At 37.7% G+C, this 18,352-nt stretch overlaps 1 protein-coding gene and 1 non-coding gene across 11 annotated transcripts in view; one reads left to right on the forward strand and one right to left on the reverse strand.

Moving 5' to 3' along the window:
* The window catches only part of AHI1 (Abelson helper integration site 1), a 195,030-nt gene that overhangs the window by 42,293 nt on the left and 134,385 nt on the right, over positions 1-18,352 (reverse strand). For 9 of the 10 annotated variants that reach the window (XM_063096473.1, XM_063096474.1, XM_063096479.1 and 6 more), the window contains 2 exons: positions 3,582-3,744; positions 38-138 (listed from right to left, as the gene is read on the reverse strand). In XM_063096473.1, coding sequence (XP_062952543.1) covers positions 38-138; positions 3,582-3,744 — 264 coding nt within the window. Of the gene's footprint in view, positions 1-37; positions 186-3,581; positions 3,745-18,352 lie in introns of those variants that run through there. The other variant, XM_063096477.1, reaches the window with a different exon arrangement.
* On the forward strand, positions 5,045-5,151 carry LOC134379313 (U6 spliceosomal RNA). Its single transcript, XR_010023717.1, has one exon. It is a non-coding gene; the product is annotated as a U6 spliceosomal RNA (small nuclear RNA).

Genomic DNA, 18,352 nt, shown 5'->3' on the forward strand with positions numbered 1-18,352 from the left:
AAGTACAGATGCAACACACATTCTTGAAAACATTTACCTTTTGAGGAGCTGAAGATGAGTTTTCCATTTTAGTTTTTTCCTTGGGGCTTAAAGGAGGAGATCGTTCCTTTATCTCTGGAGGCAATTCTTGATATAGTGCTAGAATTGAAAAAGGAATTCAGGTAATCAAATTGAGGAACACTGTTCTGTGGGGGAAAAAAAAACAACGATGAAGGGAAGCAGACATAAAATGAAAAAAATTGTTATTAGATTTCTTGGTGGAACAATAAGCTACCTAGAACTTATTTGTTATGGCAATTTGTAGTCTTGTGCATTAGTTATCAAAAGACAAATGATAAAACTATGATTGGAAAATTTTAATCAGCAAGATTCAGAAATGTAGAATGTGTCATTTTCACTTATTATGTGGTCATGCAGATGCTTATTTCATTTCCTCTCAATACACATTTACCTGAAATCTACTATATGCAAGGTTACCAAATAGATAATGCTGGAGGAGATAAAAATATGATCAAAAGACAGTCTTTGCTCTCAAGGAGCTTACAATCTGGTCGGAGACAGACATGTTCACAAGTAACTAATATAAAACAGAATGTGACATAATATGAAAGACAGATAATAATAAAGACAAACTCTGATGTGGAAATGCAAAAGACTCAACAGAAGAAGTGGTAAGTGTGTCAGACTCTGAAGAACATGGAGGATTCTGCCAGGCAGAGATGTGGAAAGAGAATAATTTGGGAAGAGGGTATAAAATGAATAACCATGGAGTCAGGTCTATACATGACATTGAATCTATACATAGTGTTAAATCTAAGATTCTTATAATCTAAAATTATAATCTATATAATCTATTGAATCTATACAGGCTATTGAATCTAAAGAGCTACTATGTTGGGATTTTAAAGGGCTAAAATGAAAATCTATTTTGGTTAAAAGCAACTCTGTATTGAGAGAAACTGCTAAAATATACTTGACCGAAGTCATAAAACTAAGATTATGAGATATATTAATTGGCTTTGTATATGGGTTGATTCTATAATTGGGTTTCTTTATCTCTTATTTAAAAGGGTATTAGATGTGATTAAGGAAAGCTGATCATGGTTTTCCTTGCAGTGCCTTCAGATACCAAGGGAATAAGTCCTTTATGATAATGGGGTACCAATCTCTTCTACTGTGTTGTTCTCTTAGAGGATGTGGCTCTCAGTTGAACAGTGGGTAGAGACTCTGTACTCCCTTAGATCATTTGCTTTGCATATTTGGCTTCAGATAAAGATCAATACATTCATTTTTTTCTCTGATGTTAAAATTGGGCAGTTGAGTTTTTGTTAAATTCAGGTAAAAAGTAGGCTAACAGGGAAAGAAAAATAACCCCTGATGTAGTATGAGAATTCAATCATTATATTCTCAGGTTTTCTGAGATTCTTTTTTTCTTGCTTGTTCTGGCCTTTACAAGATATTTTCAAAAGCAGTGACTGATGCCAAAAGAAAACATCAATTATTCTGGGATATAATAAGGAATTATGGCAGTCAAAGGATGATCACTACTTGAGACAAGGAATTAACTTCTGCATGCTGCCATCAACCATCGTTGCAATATGCTTCAGAAATCTTTTGGTTATTACGGAATAAAAGCAAATTTTATTAGATTTCTAACTCACTACAGATCAAATATCTATTGCCTAAGACTAGCAAGCCCAGGAGGTCATTTCTGCAAACTAACTAGATTCTAAAGTTAAAGCATGTAATACCACCCTGCCTGGAGATACATAATCTTTTTGTATTGCCAGGTGGAAAATTTTAAAAAATATTTCTACTTGTATTTGAAAGAATAATGGATTGTAATACTTAGTCAAAATTAAAGACGTACTTCAGAGTGACTATGATTGTACAGGCAGTTCTTGATTAAAAAACAGAAGCTACCCCTGCTTAACATCTACTGTTGATCCTGAAGGACAGCCATCACTGGGAAAGAGAGGGAAGGAATCTAGATATTTTAGGCAATCTGGAAGTTAGAAGTGCTGAGCTTATGAGAGATGACAAACTCTGTCTTATGCCTACCTGGGAATTAACTTGTCCTAAAATTTCTTCCTTCCGCACTGCCTTAAGTTTTCTTCATTATGCTCTTATTTTTTTTTGTAGCTGGCTAGTACAGGGATCCATTGGAACCCTTGACCTTGGTGTTAACAACACTGTGTTCTAAACATCTGAGCTAACTGGCCAGCCTGTATCCTCTTTTAAACATAAAACTATACTTCTAGTATAGTCTAAGAGCCACTAGTCATTTACTAAGAGAAAAATAGTTAAAGCAGTGGCAGAGAGGGAATTATGAATTTTGTTATGGGAGAGAAAAATGGGTAATTTTCGAGACACTTGTACTTTTGAGGGGAGGAGTTTGCTGTAGATAAGGCTGCAGATTAGTTAAGGAAGGGAGCTAGTGAGATGTAGGGCTGTTTGAAGATTGGGGAGGGGAGTGCTGGGAAGCACTAGGGTGCAGACAGGGTAGTAGGTGGATTCCAAAGATCAAAAGTCTTATCTAGGCCTATTCTAGCACCAAGTAATGGAAGAAATTCTTTTTCCTCCTTTCCCTTATCTCTTTTGCTCTCAAAATTCAGAACTTAGGTTAGGAATTAATAGTACATTTGTTCAGGCATAGTTTTGCGCTAAATGAGGTTTCAGGGACATTATAAAATTCAAAACATAGTGTTCTCAATTTCAAAACTGCCTATATTATATTTTAAATCAGAACTATACAATTTTAGAGTTTCTGGGAGAAAACTTAAAGATAATACAGCTCAACTTTTTCATTTTACAGGAGGGAACTGAGGTATATCAGCATAAGTTGTTGAGCTAGGATTAGAAATTGTTTTTCCTGATCCCTGAGTGTTGTGCTTTTCCTAACATGCTGTCAAGTTAATCGCTGGTCAGGTGCATTCTTCTGAAGAAGCATTCCTATACTTTTTCCCTTTTAATGATGGCTTAAAAATTACTTTATTTTCAGGCTCTCTGTGTTAGCTCTATTTTCACCCTTCAAGTCATACTAGTGAATCTACAGCTTTCAGAAACTCTTATTTATAATTTCTTCTCTAGCTCATTTTTTTTCCATTCACAAATAAAGGCTTAATTTACTTAAGAATGAAACAATCTATTGTAGTTTAGTTTTAGTAGGTAACCAGTGAGGACTGAGGTATATACAAAGTAAAAGAATGGGAGTTGGAGAGCTGGAGGTTGTATAGATGCCAATCAACTGAGGAGTCACTGTGGCAAGAGAAGATCTGACAAAACTATGTGTGAAGCAGGTGGCAGGGTGAAAGGAGCTGAAAAAGAAAGCTGGTAGCTAGAGGGGCAGGTCCCCTGGGATAAGAGGGCTGTGAAGCAAATACAATCTCAGAATGTAGTACTTTCTAGTGAACTAGTACCTCCCCTTTTTATTTTTTGCATCATGAGAATGAAAAACAATACCCATTGGTAAACACATCCAAAGGTTACAAAAGACAGTAAATTAAAAGGTAGAAAATGATAAAATCTTGGACTATCAGTTATACCATATTAGTAAACCAGGAAGGGAGCATAAAACTTACTTTCACTAGCCACATGATTAGCTGGAAAATAGCCTTCCTGTCCCTTTCCTATGCTGCCATACCACCAGTCTTCATTATCTTTGAAAAACACTCGGATAATGTCTCCGCGATGGATGGTTAGTTCATCAGATCGATTCGCTGTATAGTCATAAAGAGCCACTACCTAGGAGAGAGATAAGACCACCACAGCTTTATCACAAGTACACCACAGAGAAAACCCCCAACATTCACTTCCTCTTGCAGAAGAGCAGCTGAAACCAAAGCAGTACTTTGGTAAGTCTGAGGCTGTTTCAAGGTTTGCTAATGGGATCAGGGGTGGTGGGAACACAGCAGGAGAAGCAAGATAAAAGACTGTGGGATTGAGAAATGGTTAAAAGAACTTAATACACTAAGATTAGCTTCAAAATAGCAGATGTTAATTTTTTAAGTAAATTACTTGTGAAACAAATAAAAAAAGCTCACACACCATTTACTTTCTTAGAATTGTTTTATAATGCCTTTATATCTCATTCTCTGTGCTAAGCAGATGCATATGAAAAAAAAAATTCTTCAGAAGGTCCACAGTTTTACAAAGAGGAAAAGTCAATGGAACAATCTGATTGCATAACTTGTGATCACTTGGCTCACTGTAATGTCTCTTTTTGAGATGAATTTCTCTCCAAACACATATTTTTTGATGTTTTATATCAACACCTAAATCTTCTATCATTAAAACGTATCCCTATAAGCTTATTTTTACTAGATAAAAATTTAAGAGGAAAAGCCTTGCTATGAGAATCCTCTTCTTTGTGTTATTACAGTAATCATTATATTGTACTCAAGTAATCTGGTAAGTCAGGACTTAAACCAAGTTTTTTTTCTTTTTTCCAAAACTAAACACACTTATAGGCCATCTTTGTTTAGAACCAAAACACAGGGAAGCAGCAGCAGAGAGCATGCTTCAGAAAGTAGCACTTAAGCAGCACTCTGTGCTTAAGAGACCAACCATTTTGGGTCACCTGCAGGCCCACTGTACTCCATTCATCTCACCCAATGCCCAAGTCCCAGGAACCTCTGTGATGGTTAGTTCCTGTTTGTCATCCTGGCGCTGGTACAGTAAATTACCACAGCTTTCATGAGTCTTACACAAACATGAGGTTAGTGTATGCTCATGGATCTGAAGTCCTAGGTGACTGTTGGGAAGGAGAGCAGGGGAGATTCAGCTTAGGCAACAGAATTATTTAGGAAGTCCCACATCATTGTGTGGACTAATGACAATCTGGAGCTCATTCAACTGTCATCTGAAGACTTTTCCTGAATTTTCCACAAGAGTCTATTGATAAAACGATCCCTCCGTAGGTACAGGTGTCCATAATTGCACTTTTCCTATTATAGTACCCACTGCTTATTCTCTTCTTACAGAACCAAATACAGGATACTGATTTTGCATGGCCTGCTAGTACTTTTAAAAATGTTCTACACTTGTGCTCGCTTCGGCAGCACATATACTAAAATTGGAACGATACAGAGAAGATTAGCATGGCCCCTGCGCAAGGATGACACGCAAATTCGTGAAGCGTTCCATATTTTTGATATCTACAGAACATTCCACCCAACAACCTCAGAATATTCATTCTTCTCATCAGCACATGGATCATTCTCCAGGATAGATCACATATTAGGTCACAAATCAAGTCTCAATAAATTCAAAAAAATTGGAATTATCCCATGTATCTTCTCAGACCACAATGGATTAAAACTAGAAATTAATAACAAACAAAACTCTGGAAACTATGCAAACACATGGAAATTAAACAGCATTCTACTTAATGACATATGGGTCCAAGAAGAAATCAAGCAGGAAATCAAAAAGTTTATTGAAACTAATGAAAACAATGATACATCATACCAAAACCTGTGGGATACTGCAAAAGCAGTATTGAGGGGAAAATTTATTGCATTAAATGCTCACTTCAGAAGAATGGAAAGATGGCAAGTGAACAACCTAACACTTCACCTTAAAGAACTAGAAAAACAAGAACAATCCAATCCTAAAGTTAGCAGACGGAAAGAAATCATTAAGATCAGAGCAGAACTGAATGAAATTGAAAACCAAAAAACAATTCAAAAGATCAACGAATCAAAAAGTTGGTTTTTTGAAAAGATAAATAAAATTGACAAACCATTAGCATGGCTAACAAAAAAAAGAAGAGAGAAGACTCAAATAACAAAAATTAGAAATGAAATAGGCGATATTACAACTGATTCATCTGAAATACAAGGAATCATTCGAGACTACTATAAACAACTATACGCCAACAAATTTGAAAATCTGGAGGAAATGGATAAATTTCTGGACACACACAAGCTCCCAAAACTGAACCGTGAAGACGTAGAAAATTTGAACAGACCAATAACAATAAAGGAGATTGAAGCTGTTATCAGAAGGCTCCCAACAAAGAAAAGCCCAGGACCAGATGGATTCACAGCAGAATTTTACCAAACATTCAAAGAGGAATTGACACCGATTCTTTACAAACTATTCCAAAAGATTGAAACGGACGCAAATCTCCCAAACTCATTCTATGAAGCAAACATCATCCTGATACCAAAACCAGGTAAAGATATAACCAAAAAAGAAAACTACAGGCCGATATCCTTGATGAATATAGATGCAAAAATCCTCACTAAAATACTAGCAAACAGAATACAGCAACACATACGAAAAATTATTCATCATGATCAAGTGGGATTCATCCCAGGGATGCAAGGTTGGTTCAACATACGCAAATCAATAAATGTGATACACCATATTAATAAACTCAAACACCAGGACCATATGATCATCTCTATAGATGCTGAAAAGCATTTGATAAAGTTCAGCACTCATTCATGACAAAGACCCTCTATAAGTTAGGTATAGAGGGAAAGTATCTCAACATAATTAAAGCCATATATGACAAACCCACTGCCAATATCATCCTGAATGGGGAAAAGCTGAAAGCTTTTCCTTTAAGAACAGGAACTAGACAAGGATGCCCACTCTCACCACTCCTATTCAACATAGTGTTGGAAGTACTAGCCAGAGCAATCAGAGAAGAGAAGGAAATAAAGGGCATCCAGATTGGAAAAGATGAAGTCAAACTGTCCCTGTTTGCAGATGACATGATCCTATATATCGAACAGCCTAAAACCTCTACAAAAAAACTCTTGGAATTGATAAATGATTTCAGCACAGTAGCAGGATACAAAATCAACACACAAAAATCAGTAGCATTTCTTTTCTCCAATAGTGAACATGCAGAAGGAGAAATCAAGAAAGCCTGCCCATTTACAATAGCCACCAAAAAAATAAAATACTTAGGAATTGAGTTAACCAAGGAGGTGAAAAATCTCTATAATGAGAACTACAAACCACTGCTGAGAGAAATTAGAGAGGATACAAGAAGATGGAAAGATATTCCATGCTCTTGGATTGGAAGAATCAACATAGTGAAAATGTCCATACTACCCAAAGTGATATACAAATTCAATGCAATCCCCATCAAAATTCCAAAGACATTTTTCTCAGAAATGGAAAAAACTATTCAGACATTTATATGGAACAATAAAAGACCACGAATAGCCAAAGCAATGCTCAGCAAAAAAAATGAAGCTGGAGGCATAACACTACCTGACTTTAAGCTATACTACAAAGCTATAATAACCAAAACAGTATGGTACTGGCATAAAAACAGACACACTGACCAATGGAATAGAATAGAGAATCCAGAAATCAACCCACACACTTACTGCCATCTGATCTTTGACAAAGGCACCAAGCCTATTCACTGGGGAAGGGACTGCCTCTTCAGCAAGTGGTGTTGGGATAACTGGTTATCGATATGCAGGAGAATGAAACTAGATCCATACCTCTCACCGTATACTAAAATCAACTCAAAATGGATTAAGGATTTAAATATACACCCTGAGACAATAAAACTTCTTAAAGAAAACATAGGGGAAACACTTCAGGAAATAGGACTGGGCACAGACTTCATGAATACGACCCCAAAAGCACGGGCAACCAAAGGAAAAATAAACAAATGGGATTATATCAAACTAAAAAGCTTCTGCACAGCAAAAGAAACAATTAAAAGAGTTAAAAGACAACCAACAGAGTGGGAGAAAATATTTGCAAAATATACATCTGACAAAGGATTAATATCCAGAATATATAAGGAACTCAAACAACTTTACAAGAAGAAAACAAGCAACCCAATTAAAAAATGGGCAAAAGAGCTAAGTAGGCATTTCTCTAAGGAAGATATCCAAATGGCCAACAGACATATGAAAAAATGCTCAACATCACTCAGCATCCGGGAAATGCAAATCAAAACCACATTGAGATACCATCTAACCCCAGTTAGGATGGCTAAAATCCAAAAGACTATGAATGATAAATGCTGGCGAGGCTGCGGAGAAAAAGGAACTCTCATACATTGTTGGTGGGACTGCAAAATGGTGCAGCCTCTATGGAAAATGGTATGGAGGTTCCTTAAACAATTGCAAATAGATCTACCATACGACCCAGCCATCCCACTGTTGGGAATATACCCAGAGGAATGGAAATCATCAAGTCGAAGGTATACCTGTTCCCCAATGTTCATCGCAGCACTCTTTACAATAGCCAAGAGTTGGAACCAGCCCAAATGCCCATCATCAGATGAGTGGATACGGAAAATGTGGTACATCTACACAATGGAATACTACTCAGCTATAAAAACGAATGAAATACTGCCATTTGCAACAACATGGATGGACCTTGAGAGAATTATATTAAGTGAAACAAGTCAGGCACAGAAAGAGAAATACCACATGTTCTCACTTATTGGAGGGAGCTAAAAATTAATATATAAATTCACACACACACATACACACACACACACACAAATCGGGGGGGGGAGGGAAGAAGATATAACAACCACAATTATTTGAAGTTGATACAACAAGCAAACAGAAAGGACATTGTTGGGGGGGAGGGGGGGAGGGAGAAGGGAGGGAGGTTTTGGTGATGGGGAGCATTAATCAGCTACAATGTATATCGACAAAATAAAATTAAAAAAAAAAATAAAAAATAAAAAATAAAAATAAATAAAAAAAATAAATAAAAAAATAAAAAAGAACCAAATGGAAAGTTTAGAACTGAAAGTACAATAACCAAAATTAAAAACTCCATAAATAGGCTTCAGTAGAATGGATGGTGGATTAGTCCATTTCTGTGTTGCTATAACAGAATCCTTGAGACTGGATAATTTATAAAGAAAAGAGATTATTTGTTGGCTCATGATTCTGAACAGTTGCATCTGGTGCGGGCCTCAGGCTGCTTCTACTCATGGCGGAAAACTGCAGGCAGCCAGTGGGTGCAAGTTCACGTGGCAAGAGGAAGTGAGAGAGAGAGAGAGAAAGGAGAGGCACCAGGGTCCCTTTAAACAACCAACTCTCACAGGAACTAAGAGAGTGAGAACTCACTCACTACCCCCACCCCCAAGGAGGGTATTAATCTATTCAGAAGGATCCTCCCCTTATGACCCAAACAGCTCCCAACATTGCCACATTGGGGATCATATTTTGACATGAGCTTTGGAGGGACAACATACTCAAACTCTACCAGATGGGATAGAGAACAGAGTCAGTAAACAGGTAGATAGAGAAATAAAAGTAACCCAATCTGAACAACAGAGACAAAAAAAAATCTTGAATAATCCTGTAGGACTATAACAAAAGCTCTACCATTGTGTTATCGGAGTCTCAGGAGAAAAGGAAGTAGGCAGAGCTGAAAAAGTACTCACAGAAATAATGGCTGAAAACTTTCCATATTTAGCAAATGACATAAACCTGCAGTTCAGGAAGTTGAGTAAAACTCATATAGGATAAATACAAAAAATCCACACTAAGGCACATCATAGCTGAACTTCTTAATGCTAAAGACAAAGAAAAAATATTCAAGGCATCAAAAGAGACATGACACCTTACTCATAGTGTTGAAAATTCAAATGATAACAGATTTCTCATCAGAAACCATGGAGAAGGAAGTGGCATGGTGTTTGGTTTTGGTTTTGGTTTGGTGGCTGGTACAGAGATCAAACTCTGGACCTTGGTGTTAGGTGCTGGAATAAAATAACCATCAGTCAGTCCAGAATCCTATATCTAGCCAAAATATCCTTCATAAATGAGACTCAAACATTCTCAGATAAAAGAAAATTAAGAAAATTCATCATCAGCTGACTTACACTACGAGAATAGTGAAAGGAAGTTCCCTAAACAGAAAGGAATTGATAAAAGAAGAATCCTTGGAATATCAAGAAAAAAGAAAGAACCTAGCAAGCAAAAATTCAGGTAAATGGATGAAGGCTGAAAGCTGATGACATTTGGTTTACAAAAATAAGGAATAAGACATGTCTTGCACTCTGGGGCTTTACCCATTAATAGCTACAACTGATTGAATAAGAAACTGAGATCAAGGCAAGTTTCATACCATCTTCCAGAAGTCTCCACTCACCCGGGGGCCTGGGGCATGGAGAAGGGGACCAGACACCCCGTCCCACAACCAGGCATACTGCACCAGTGCCTCAGGGTCTGCCTGGGGACCCAAGGCATGGAGAAGGGGACCAGACCACCCTCCCACAGCCAGGTACACTGTGCCAGTGCCTCAGGGTCTACCCGGGGACCAGAGGCATTGAAAAGGGGACCAGACTCCACTCCCACATCCATGCACACTGCACCAGCGCCTCAGGGCCTTCCTGGGGACCCTAGGCGTGGAGCTGAGGACCAGACACACCCCACAACCAGGCACACTGCCAGCACCAAGGAGCATGCCAAAAACATCACCTCCATGTGGGTGACCCACCACAGCCACCACATTAACCATGGCTGCCGCAAAAGCAGCTAGACGCCACAACCACCACACAGATGGTCTGCCAACCATGGGAGTGCATTGACACAAGGAGAGTCAACAGCAGAGATAAAGAAAAGAAGAGAATGTCTTTCTCCACAAAGTCCATTTTGGAGTGACATATGATAATACTGGGGGACCTGATCACACCTCTCAGCATTGGACAGATCTTCTAGGCAACAAATCAACAGAATAACCATTTTTCTTTCAGAAGGAGAGAAGAAATCTAGGGTAATTAGAGGGGGCAGGGGGAGGGGGATGGGGAGAGATTGGACAAGAGGCATAAAGAATAATTACGATTTGTAACAATATATTTGCTAGTAATATCGATTTGATCAACATATCTCAATGTTGAACCCCAAAAATATGTATAATCAATTTTGATTCAATAAAAATAAATAAATAAGAAGTCCCCACCCAGAGGTGCTCAGACAAGTTAATACCAAAAAAAAAAAAAAAAAAATGTTCTACACTCTATGACTCTGTTATGGACTGAATTGTGTTCCCCTAAATTCATAGGTTGAAGCCCTAACATCTAATGTGGCTGTATTTGAAGACACAGCCTTTAAGGAGGTAATTAAGGTTAAATAAGGTCATAAGTGTGGGGCCCTCCTCAATAAGACTGGTGTCCTTATAAGAAGAGGAAAAGATACCAGGGGCACGTGTGCACAGAGAAAGAGACCATGTGAGGACACAGTGAGAAGGTGTGCAAGTCAAGGAGAGGCCTCAGGAGAAACCAACACTGCCAGCATCTTGATCTTGAACTTCCAGTCTCCAGGCCTGTGAGAAAATAAATTTCTGTTGTTTAAGCCACCCAGTCTGCGGTATTTTGTTATGGCAGCCCTACCAGATTAGTATAGCCTCACAACCTGATGGTGTTAGACTTACTACCATCCCATTTTGGAACTACAAATGGGCAATGCCTTGCTTGCATCCATTTCAAGTCCTCACTGGCTTACAGCACTATGTTCCATACTGTTATAGTTCTATGTCCTGATGCAGAAACAATGTCTTTGTCATCAAACTCTACAATCAGCATCCTTGGGAGGGTGATGGTTGGTGAGGCTAGATCACCTAAAGCAAAGAAACAAACTTTGGAGCATATCGACACGATACCATTACTGACATTAAAGTATAGACTTACTACACAATGAGGAATCAGTGTGATTAACATGCCAACAGTCCACATTCTGAAAGTGAAATCTGACCATTTGGTTATGACTATTTTCTTAACATACTGCAGGAACAGGACAAAAACCATGTGGTTCATAAGAATCTGCTTGTATTTCAGTGTGTGTTTTTATCCAATGTACTCTTATCTTTTCATTGAAGACCACTTACTCTCTTCTGATGATCTTACTGTATATAGTAAGCTTCTCTTGTTTTAATTTGGCAGTAGACTGAATAAATCACAACTTCCCATCTCCAATTAGATTTTATTATCTCAATATTTTACGACAAAGTAAAGCTCCATAAAAATGTTGGGAGGCAAAGTCCCATCAAGAGGTTTGTTTTGAATTAACACTATCTCTATTTTCTCTTTATTTGTCCAGTGTCACCACAGAAAATCTGTCTTGACCACTCTCTTAATGAAGTTTACTCTATAACATACCAATTCTTGCACATAGTGATTTGGCATGTAGGTATGACAGAATATCTTCAGCAATATAATCCAAATGTTGAGCTGACAGAGCAGTTATTAAATCTTCCTGCAACAGTAGTTTAAAGACCTGAGCGAATATGCCCATATTGGTAATGAGATGGGAAATGAGATGTTTCAAAATCCACTTGGTCAAACTTTGATCACTGTTCACACATTTGAAGCAGAGTTCCTTCTCTTTCTCAAAGTTTGCTGAATTGTTTGGGCACAATCATGGTCAAATGCCACTCGCAAGCCTAGTTTCTGACACATATTGTTCAGTCTTCGTAGCAGTACTTTCCAGATACTATTTCTTGGTTTAAGCACAGTCTGCCAGGCTGTTGTAAGACATTAGGTGAATTCCTCTCTGTATTATTTTTCAAGGGATTAAACATCATCACAGCTGATTCTGTGGAAACCAGTGTACCAAGGGAACACAAACCAGTAGTTTGGCAGCATAGCTGTTCCTTGCAGTTTTACCTACAATCAATCCAATAATAAATATTCATAATGCCCCCAAGTCATCTGACAAGCTAAGTTATGTTGAATAAACTCATGTGCTTCAGCACTTTCTCCTCTAGCACTGCTTCTGCTGGGTCCATAATCATTGGGGAACTTCTCTGTGCCAGTCTGTCTACAATAGCGCATCTGGATACCACCACCTTCCTTATACTTTCTCCTTGATTAACTTGATTTCATATTCTGGACTCCAGAACTGTGAAAGAAAAATTTTTTCTGTTTTAAGCAACCAAGTTTATGGTAGTTTGCTACAACAGCCAGAGGAAATCAATACATGTGAAGTTTACCTTGGCTGGATTTTCTTGTATTCCTTTAAAGAGTGTTGGGCCTTGTTTTGGCATGTAGTTGTCTGAGGTCAGTTTGACCCTTTCCAGGTTTACTTTTAAGTTTTATTAGACAGATTCAGAGAACACTTTACTCTATGGCTACATTAACCCCACTACCAAGGTGTAACCTTCCTAATGATTCTACCTGGTGCCCCTTATATTAGGAGTGCTAAATAAAAATTATACAAGGCTATTGTTTGGACTAAGCTCTCACATTAGGCTCCAACAGACCAGACTAAACATCAAAATGAAGTCACCCATGCTGAAGTTCCATGTCACCAAACCAAAACTAAGTTATCTGACCTTCTAAGAAGTCAGGACACAGAGAGATAACAGCCAACTTCCTAAACAGGCTAGTTTCAAACTTCAATAGGCACGATAATGAAGTTCCCTGTTTCAATCCTTACAACAAAAAGTAACCTGAAATTAACCAGTTATTTTTCTATTATTCTGATTTCCTGTTTCATCCTACAAGGAAAGTAACTTTGAAATGACCAATCTGCTCTTTGTTTCTGCTTTCATCAGCCCTTCTCTGTCTATGAAACAACCTCTTCTGTTCGGCTCATTGGAATACTTATTCTGTTTTATGAAATGAATTGTTGCCCAATTCTAGAATTGCAAATAAAGCCAATTAAAATCTTTAAATTTCTTGTAGTTTTGTCTTTTGACAGGACGTGTTTTCTATTTTGGCTGTCAGGAAAGTGACATCCTGTTGTAGTACCTACTACTTTCTAATGGTCCTTCACTTACGGAGTTTTGCTTAATGCATGTGCAAATCAGCACTCAAAGACTAAAGGGGACTTATGGTTACTGACAGGATGATCACCACTTAATATAAAGTAATATTTTAGTAATTCTTTTAAAAGTGAAATAAAACACATTTTAAGAAAGTCTCATTGCTCAATAATGTCAATTAAGGAATATTTGGTCTTTAGTATTAAAATAGAAAAAAGAGAAGATACAAAAATGTTAGTAAACAAAATTTAAGGGTAAATCCTGAATTGTACAGAAGCACATTATTACATATTCAGATGACTTCTTTAGTTACAGTGACACTGGTACGATACTTTGTTTCACAGAGGAATAAAGAAACATATAGTTCTACTCCAGCATCATGTGGTAGAAACATACAGTCTCTTACAATTATTTCATTAATACCGCATAAAACCCTAAAGACGATTATAAAAAAGAAATCAAGGTCCTTTTATTTTCAACTGATCTTATCTGGATAATAATAGATTAGAAAAACAGAGATAAAGAAAGTAAATAATTGCACAAAGTTTACTGCCACTGTACCAGACAAACTATCTGTTCCTATTCTGCTTTATGTGTATAATGCTAGTAAATGTGAAATAAACACTTCATCAAGCAAGTACTTGAAATTAATTAACTCTAAATGTCTTCTGATAATATAATGTTCAAGGTAATGAAAAGAATACCAAAATAAGAATCAAGAGAGTGAGTTTCTAGTCCTGTCTGGGCCTCCAAGGTCTAAGTATATCACAAAACACTCAGATTGTACATTTGTAAAATAAGGGGTTTGGATAAGATATGTAGTATACCTTCCAGCTTTAAAATTCTACCATACTAGGTACTCAAATAGCTATTCCAAAAGAACAGCATTCAAAGATTTTAGAATAAATTAAAAATATTAATTTATTGGCTAATAGATTGGCTTTACTGTTTGTGATCATACATTAATTGGAAGAACTTCTGATTACTGCAATACTATACAGAAAAAGCCTCCTAGAGATAATTAAAGAACAGTAATAAAACATTTCTTCTGAATTTACCATTTAAAAGTACTTTATTTTCTTCTTTGACAAATAGGGATGACTCTCAAAGTCAGACTTAACTTGACCTTTGGACTTCAACAATAAAGCTACTTTACATCTAAAAGTTCAGTTTTATATTATAATTGGTGCTATCATCTGAATGTCTGTGTCCCCCCAAATTTATTTGTTGAAACCTAATTACCAATGTGATGGCATTAGGAGATGGGGCTTTTAGAGATTAGGTCACGTGGGTGGGAATGGAATAAGGGCCCTTATAAAAGAGGACACAGAGGGCCAGCCCGTGGCTCACTTGGGAGAGTGTGGTGCTGATAACACCAATGCCACGGGTTTGGATCCCTGTATAGGGATGGCTGGTTGGCTCACTTGGGACAGTATGGTGTTGACAACACCAAGTCAAGGGTTAAGATCCCCTTACCGGTCATTTTTTTTTTTTTTTTTAAAGAGAACATCCTTGCCCCTTCCACCTTGTGAAGATACAGTGAGAAGGTGTCATCTACAAATCAGGATACAGGCCCTCAGCAGACTTTTATAGACTGAACTAAAGATCTGTTAGAGAAAAAAATGACAGTGTACTTTCATTTTCTTTATTGGGAGGGATTTTTTTGAAGTACCCTAGTATTTGAAACAATCTACTTTTCTTAACTATATCCTAAGCTCCTTTAGGTCAAGGGTTGTATGCTACATATCTTTATATTTCCCATACCATGTACAGTGCCATTATACATAGTACACACTCTGATGCACCTAAAATTTAGTTAATGCTTTATTTCAACCATCTACTTAATAAAACATGTATAATTATTTTCTGCAAATAACAAGTATGCAACTGAATGGGAAAGAAACATAATTTAAAATATAAAGTCAGGTCTTATAACAGAATGTTATTGGTAAAAGTTAAGTAAGTGAACCTGCTCTTCCTCTCCTGGTTATTAGCTTTTCTTATCTTGCTTAATTTCCCTACTGTCACACTGAAATGCTGACATGCTCCAGATCTGAGTATTTAACATCTACTTCTTTACTTTTTTCAACAAGCTCATGCTCAATTGCAACTAGGATTCATAGTATACAATTTTTAGGTTCTCCTAAAACCTCTTATTAAATCTTAGCTAATTTTAAAGAATAGAAAATCAAGCAAAATTTAAAAATTGGATCTGTTCATCTAAAATAATTATCAAATACTTATTATGACCTAGCTACTCTTACAGGCTGAAGAGACAGTAACGAACAAAAGAGGCAACTAACTCTGATCTGAGGGAGCTCATACAACAAATTTCTTCCTGGGACCCTAGGCTTTTGCACACATTCTTTGAGATCTGGGTGGAGGCTCCCAAGCCTCCACAGCTTTTGCATTCTGTGAGCCTGCAGACTTAACACCCTGTGGACATCGCCAAAGTTTCCAGCTTATATCTTCCAAGTTTGCAAGTCCAGCAGCACCTGTGGCCAATTTAGCCACTGCTGGAGCAGCCAGGGTGTGAGAAGAAGTAGAGTCTGTGGAGGGTGCCTTGGGCCTATTCCCTAAAACCATTTTGTCTCGCTAGGTCTCTGGGCCTGTGATGGGAGGAGCAGACTGAAAGATCTCTGAAATGCTTTCGGAGTCTTTCTTCCATTCTCTTAATGATTCCTTCTTTCTGTTCTGATCTCCTTAGCAAATGATCACTGGGCCACACCCTTGGTTTCCTCTCTGAATATACTTTCACTCATTACATGGTCAGGCTGAGAGTTTTCCAATTTTTTACCCTCTGTTTCCCTTTTAATTATAACTCTGCCTTTACATCATGCCTTTGCTGCCATAACTCAGCACAGGCTGTCTGAAGTATCTGTGCAGCTGCCTGAATACACTTCTGCCAAATATCCTGGTTCATTACACTTAATTTCTGCATTCCATAAAGCCCTCCAGGATTGACACAATTCAGCCAAGTTCTTTGCCAGTTCATAACAAGGGTAAACTCTGCTCCAGTTTTCAACAAGCTCTTCCTCATTTCCATCTGAGACCTCCTCAGACTGGCCTTTAATGTCCATAACTCTATCAGCATTCTGACCACCACCAATTAACTAATCTCTGAGAAGTTCCAAACTTTCCCTGGTCTCCTTGTCTTCTAAACCCTCACCAGAATCTAGGCTTTTCCTAGCCTGTTCCTCCAAATTCTTCCAGCCTCTGCCCATCACCCAGTTCCAAAGCTGCTTCCACAATTTCAGTTATTTGTATAAACGACATCCTACTTCTTGGTACCAATCTTTTTTTTTTTTTTTTTAATTTTATTTTGTCAATATACATTGTGGCTGATTATTGCTCCCCATCACCAAAACCTCCCTCCCTTCTCCCTCCCCCCTCCCCCCCAACAATGTCCTTTCTGTTTGCTTGTCGTATCAACTTCAAGTAATTGTGGTTGTTATATCTTCTTCCCCCCCCGTTTTGTGTGTGTGTGTGTGAGTATGAATTTATATATTAATTTTTAGCTCCCACCAATAAGTGAGAACATGTGGTATTTCTCTTTCTGTGCCTGACTTGTTTCACTTAATATAATTCTCTCAAGGTCCATCCATGTTGTTGCAAATGGCAGTATTTCATTCGTTTTTATAGCTGAGTAGTATTCCATTGTGTAGATGTACCACATTTTCCGTATCCACTCATCCGATGATGGGCATTTGGGCTGGTTCCAACTCTTGGCTATTGTAAAGAGTGCTGCGATAAACATTGGGGAACAGGTATACCTTCGACTTGATGATTTCCATTCCTCTGGGTATATTCCCAACAGTGGGATAGCTGGGTCGTATGGTAGATCTATCTGCAATTGTTTGAGGAACCTCCATACCATTTTCCATAGAGGCTGCACCATTTTGCAGTCCCACCAAGGTACCAATCTTCTATATTAGTCTGTTTTCTGTTGCTTATAACAGAATACCTGAAACTGGATAATTTATAAAGAAATTTTATTTCTGACGGTTTCGGAGGCTGGGAAGTCCACAGCCCAGGAGGTAAACTTTGCTCCAGTTTCCAATAAGCTCTTCCTCATTTTTTTTTTTTTTAATTTTATTTTCTCGATATACATTGTGGCTGATTATTGCTCCCCATCACCAAAACCTCCCTCCCTTCTCCCTCCCCCCCAACAATGTCCTTTCTGTTTGCTTGTCGTATCAACTTCAAGTAATTGTGGTTGTTATATCTTCTCCCCACCCCCCCCATTAAGCTCTTCCTCATTTAAGAGGGATTTCCCACCCTCTTAACATTGTTACAATGGGGCCAACTTTCCAATACAGGGACATCTGGGGGATACAACTGACACATAGCAATCTTTAAATTTGTATTAAAAGGCTTCATAGAACTAAGGGAATACAAGCCTATTTGGTTCACTGCATGTCGCTTTACCTAAGATTATGCCAAAATAAGGGTCTCAAAGACTTGTCATTTCTTTATTAAAGAAGGCACCTGAGAAAGCTCATCAGAGAACTTTTCTTCATATTAGTTTCTCAGTCACTATTTGTTGAGGCCACCAAACCAGGGAAATTACATGGGAAATTAAAATTGGACTGAAATGATAGTGTATATATATATATGTATATATTATTAACATTTGTGT

The sequence above is a fragment of the Cynocephalus volans genome, chromosome 5 (assembly GCF_027409185.1).
Source record: "Cynocephalus volans isolate mCynVol1 chromosome 5, mCynVol1.pri, whole genome shotgun sequence".
Taxonomy (NCBI): Eukaryota; Metazoa; Chordata; class Mammalia; order Dermoptera; family Cynocephalidae; genus Cynocephalus; species Cynocephalus volans.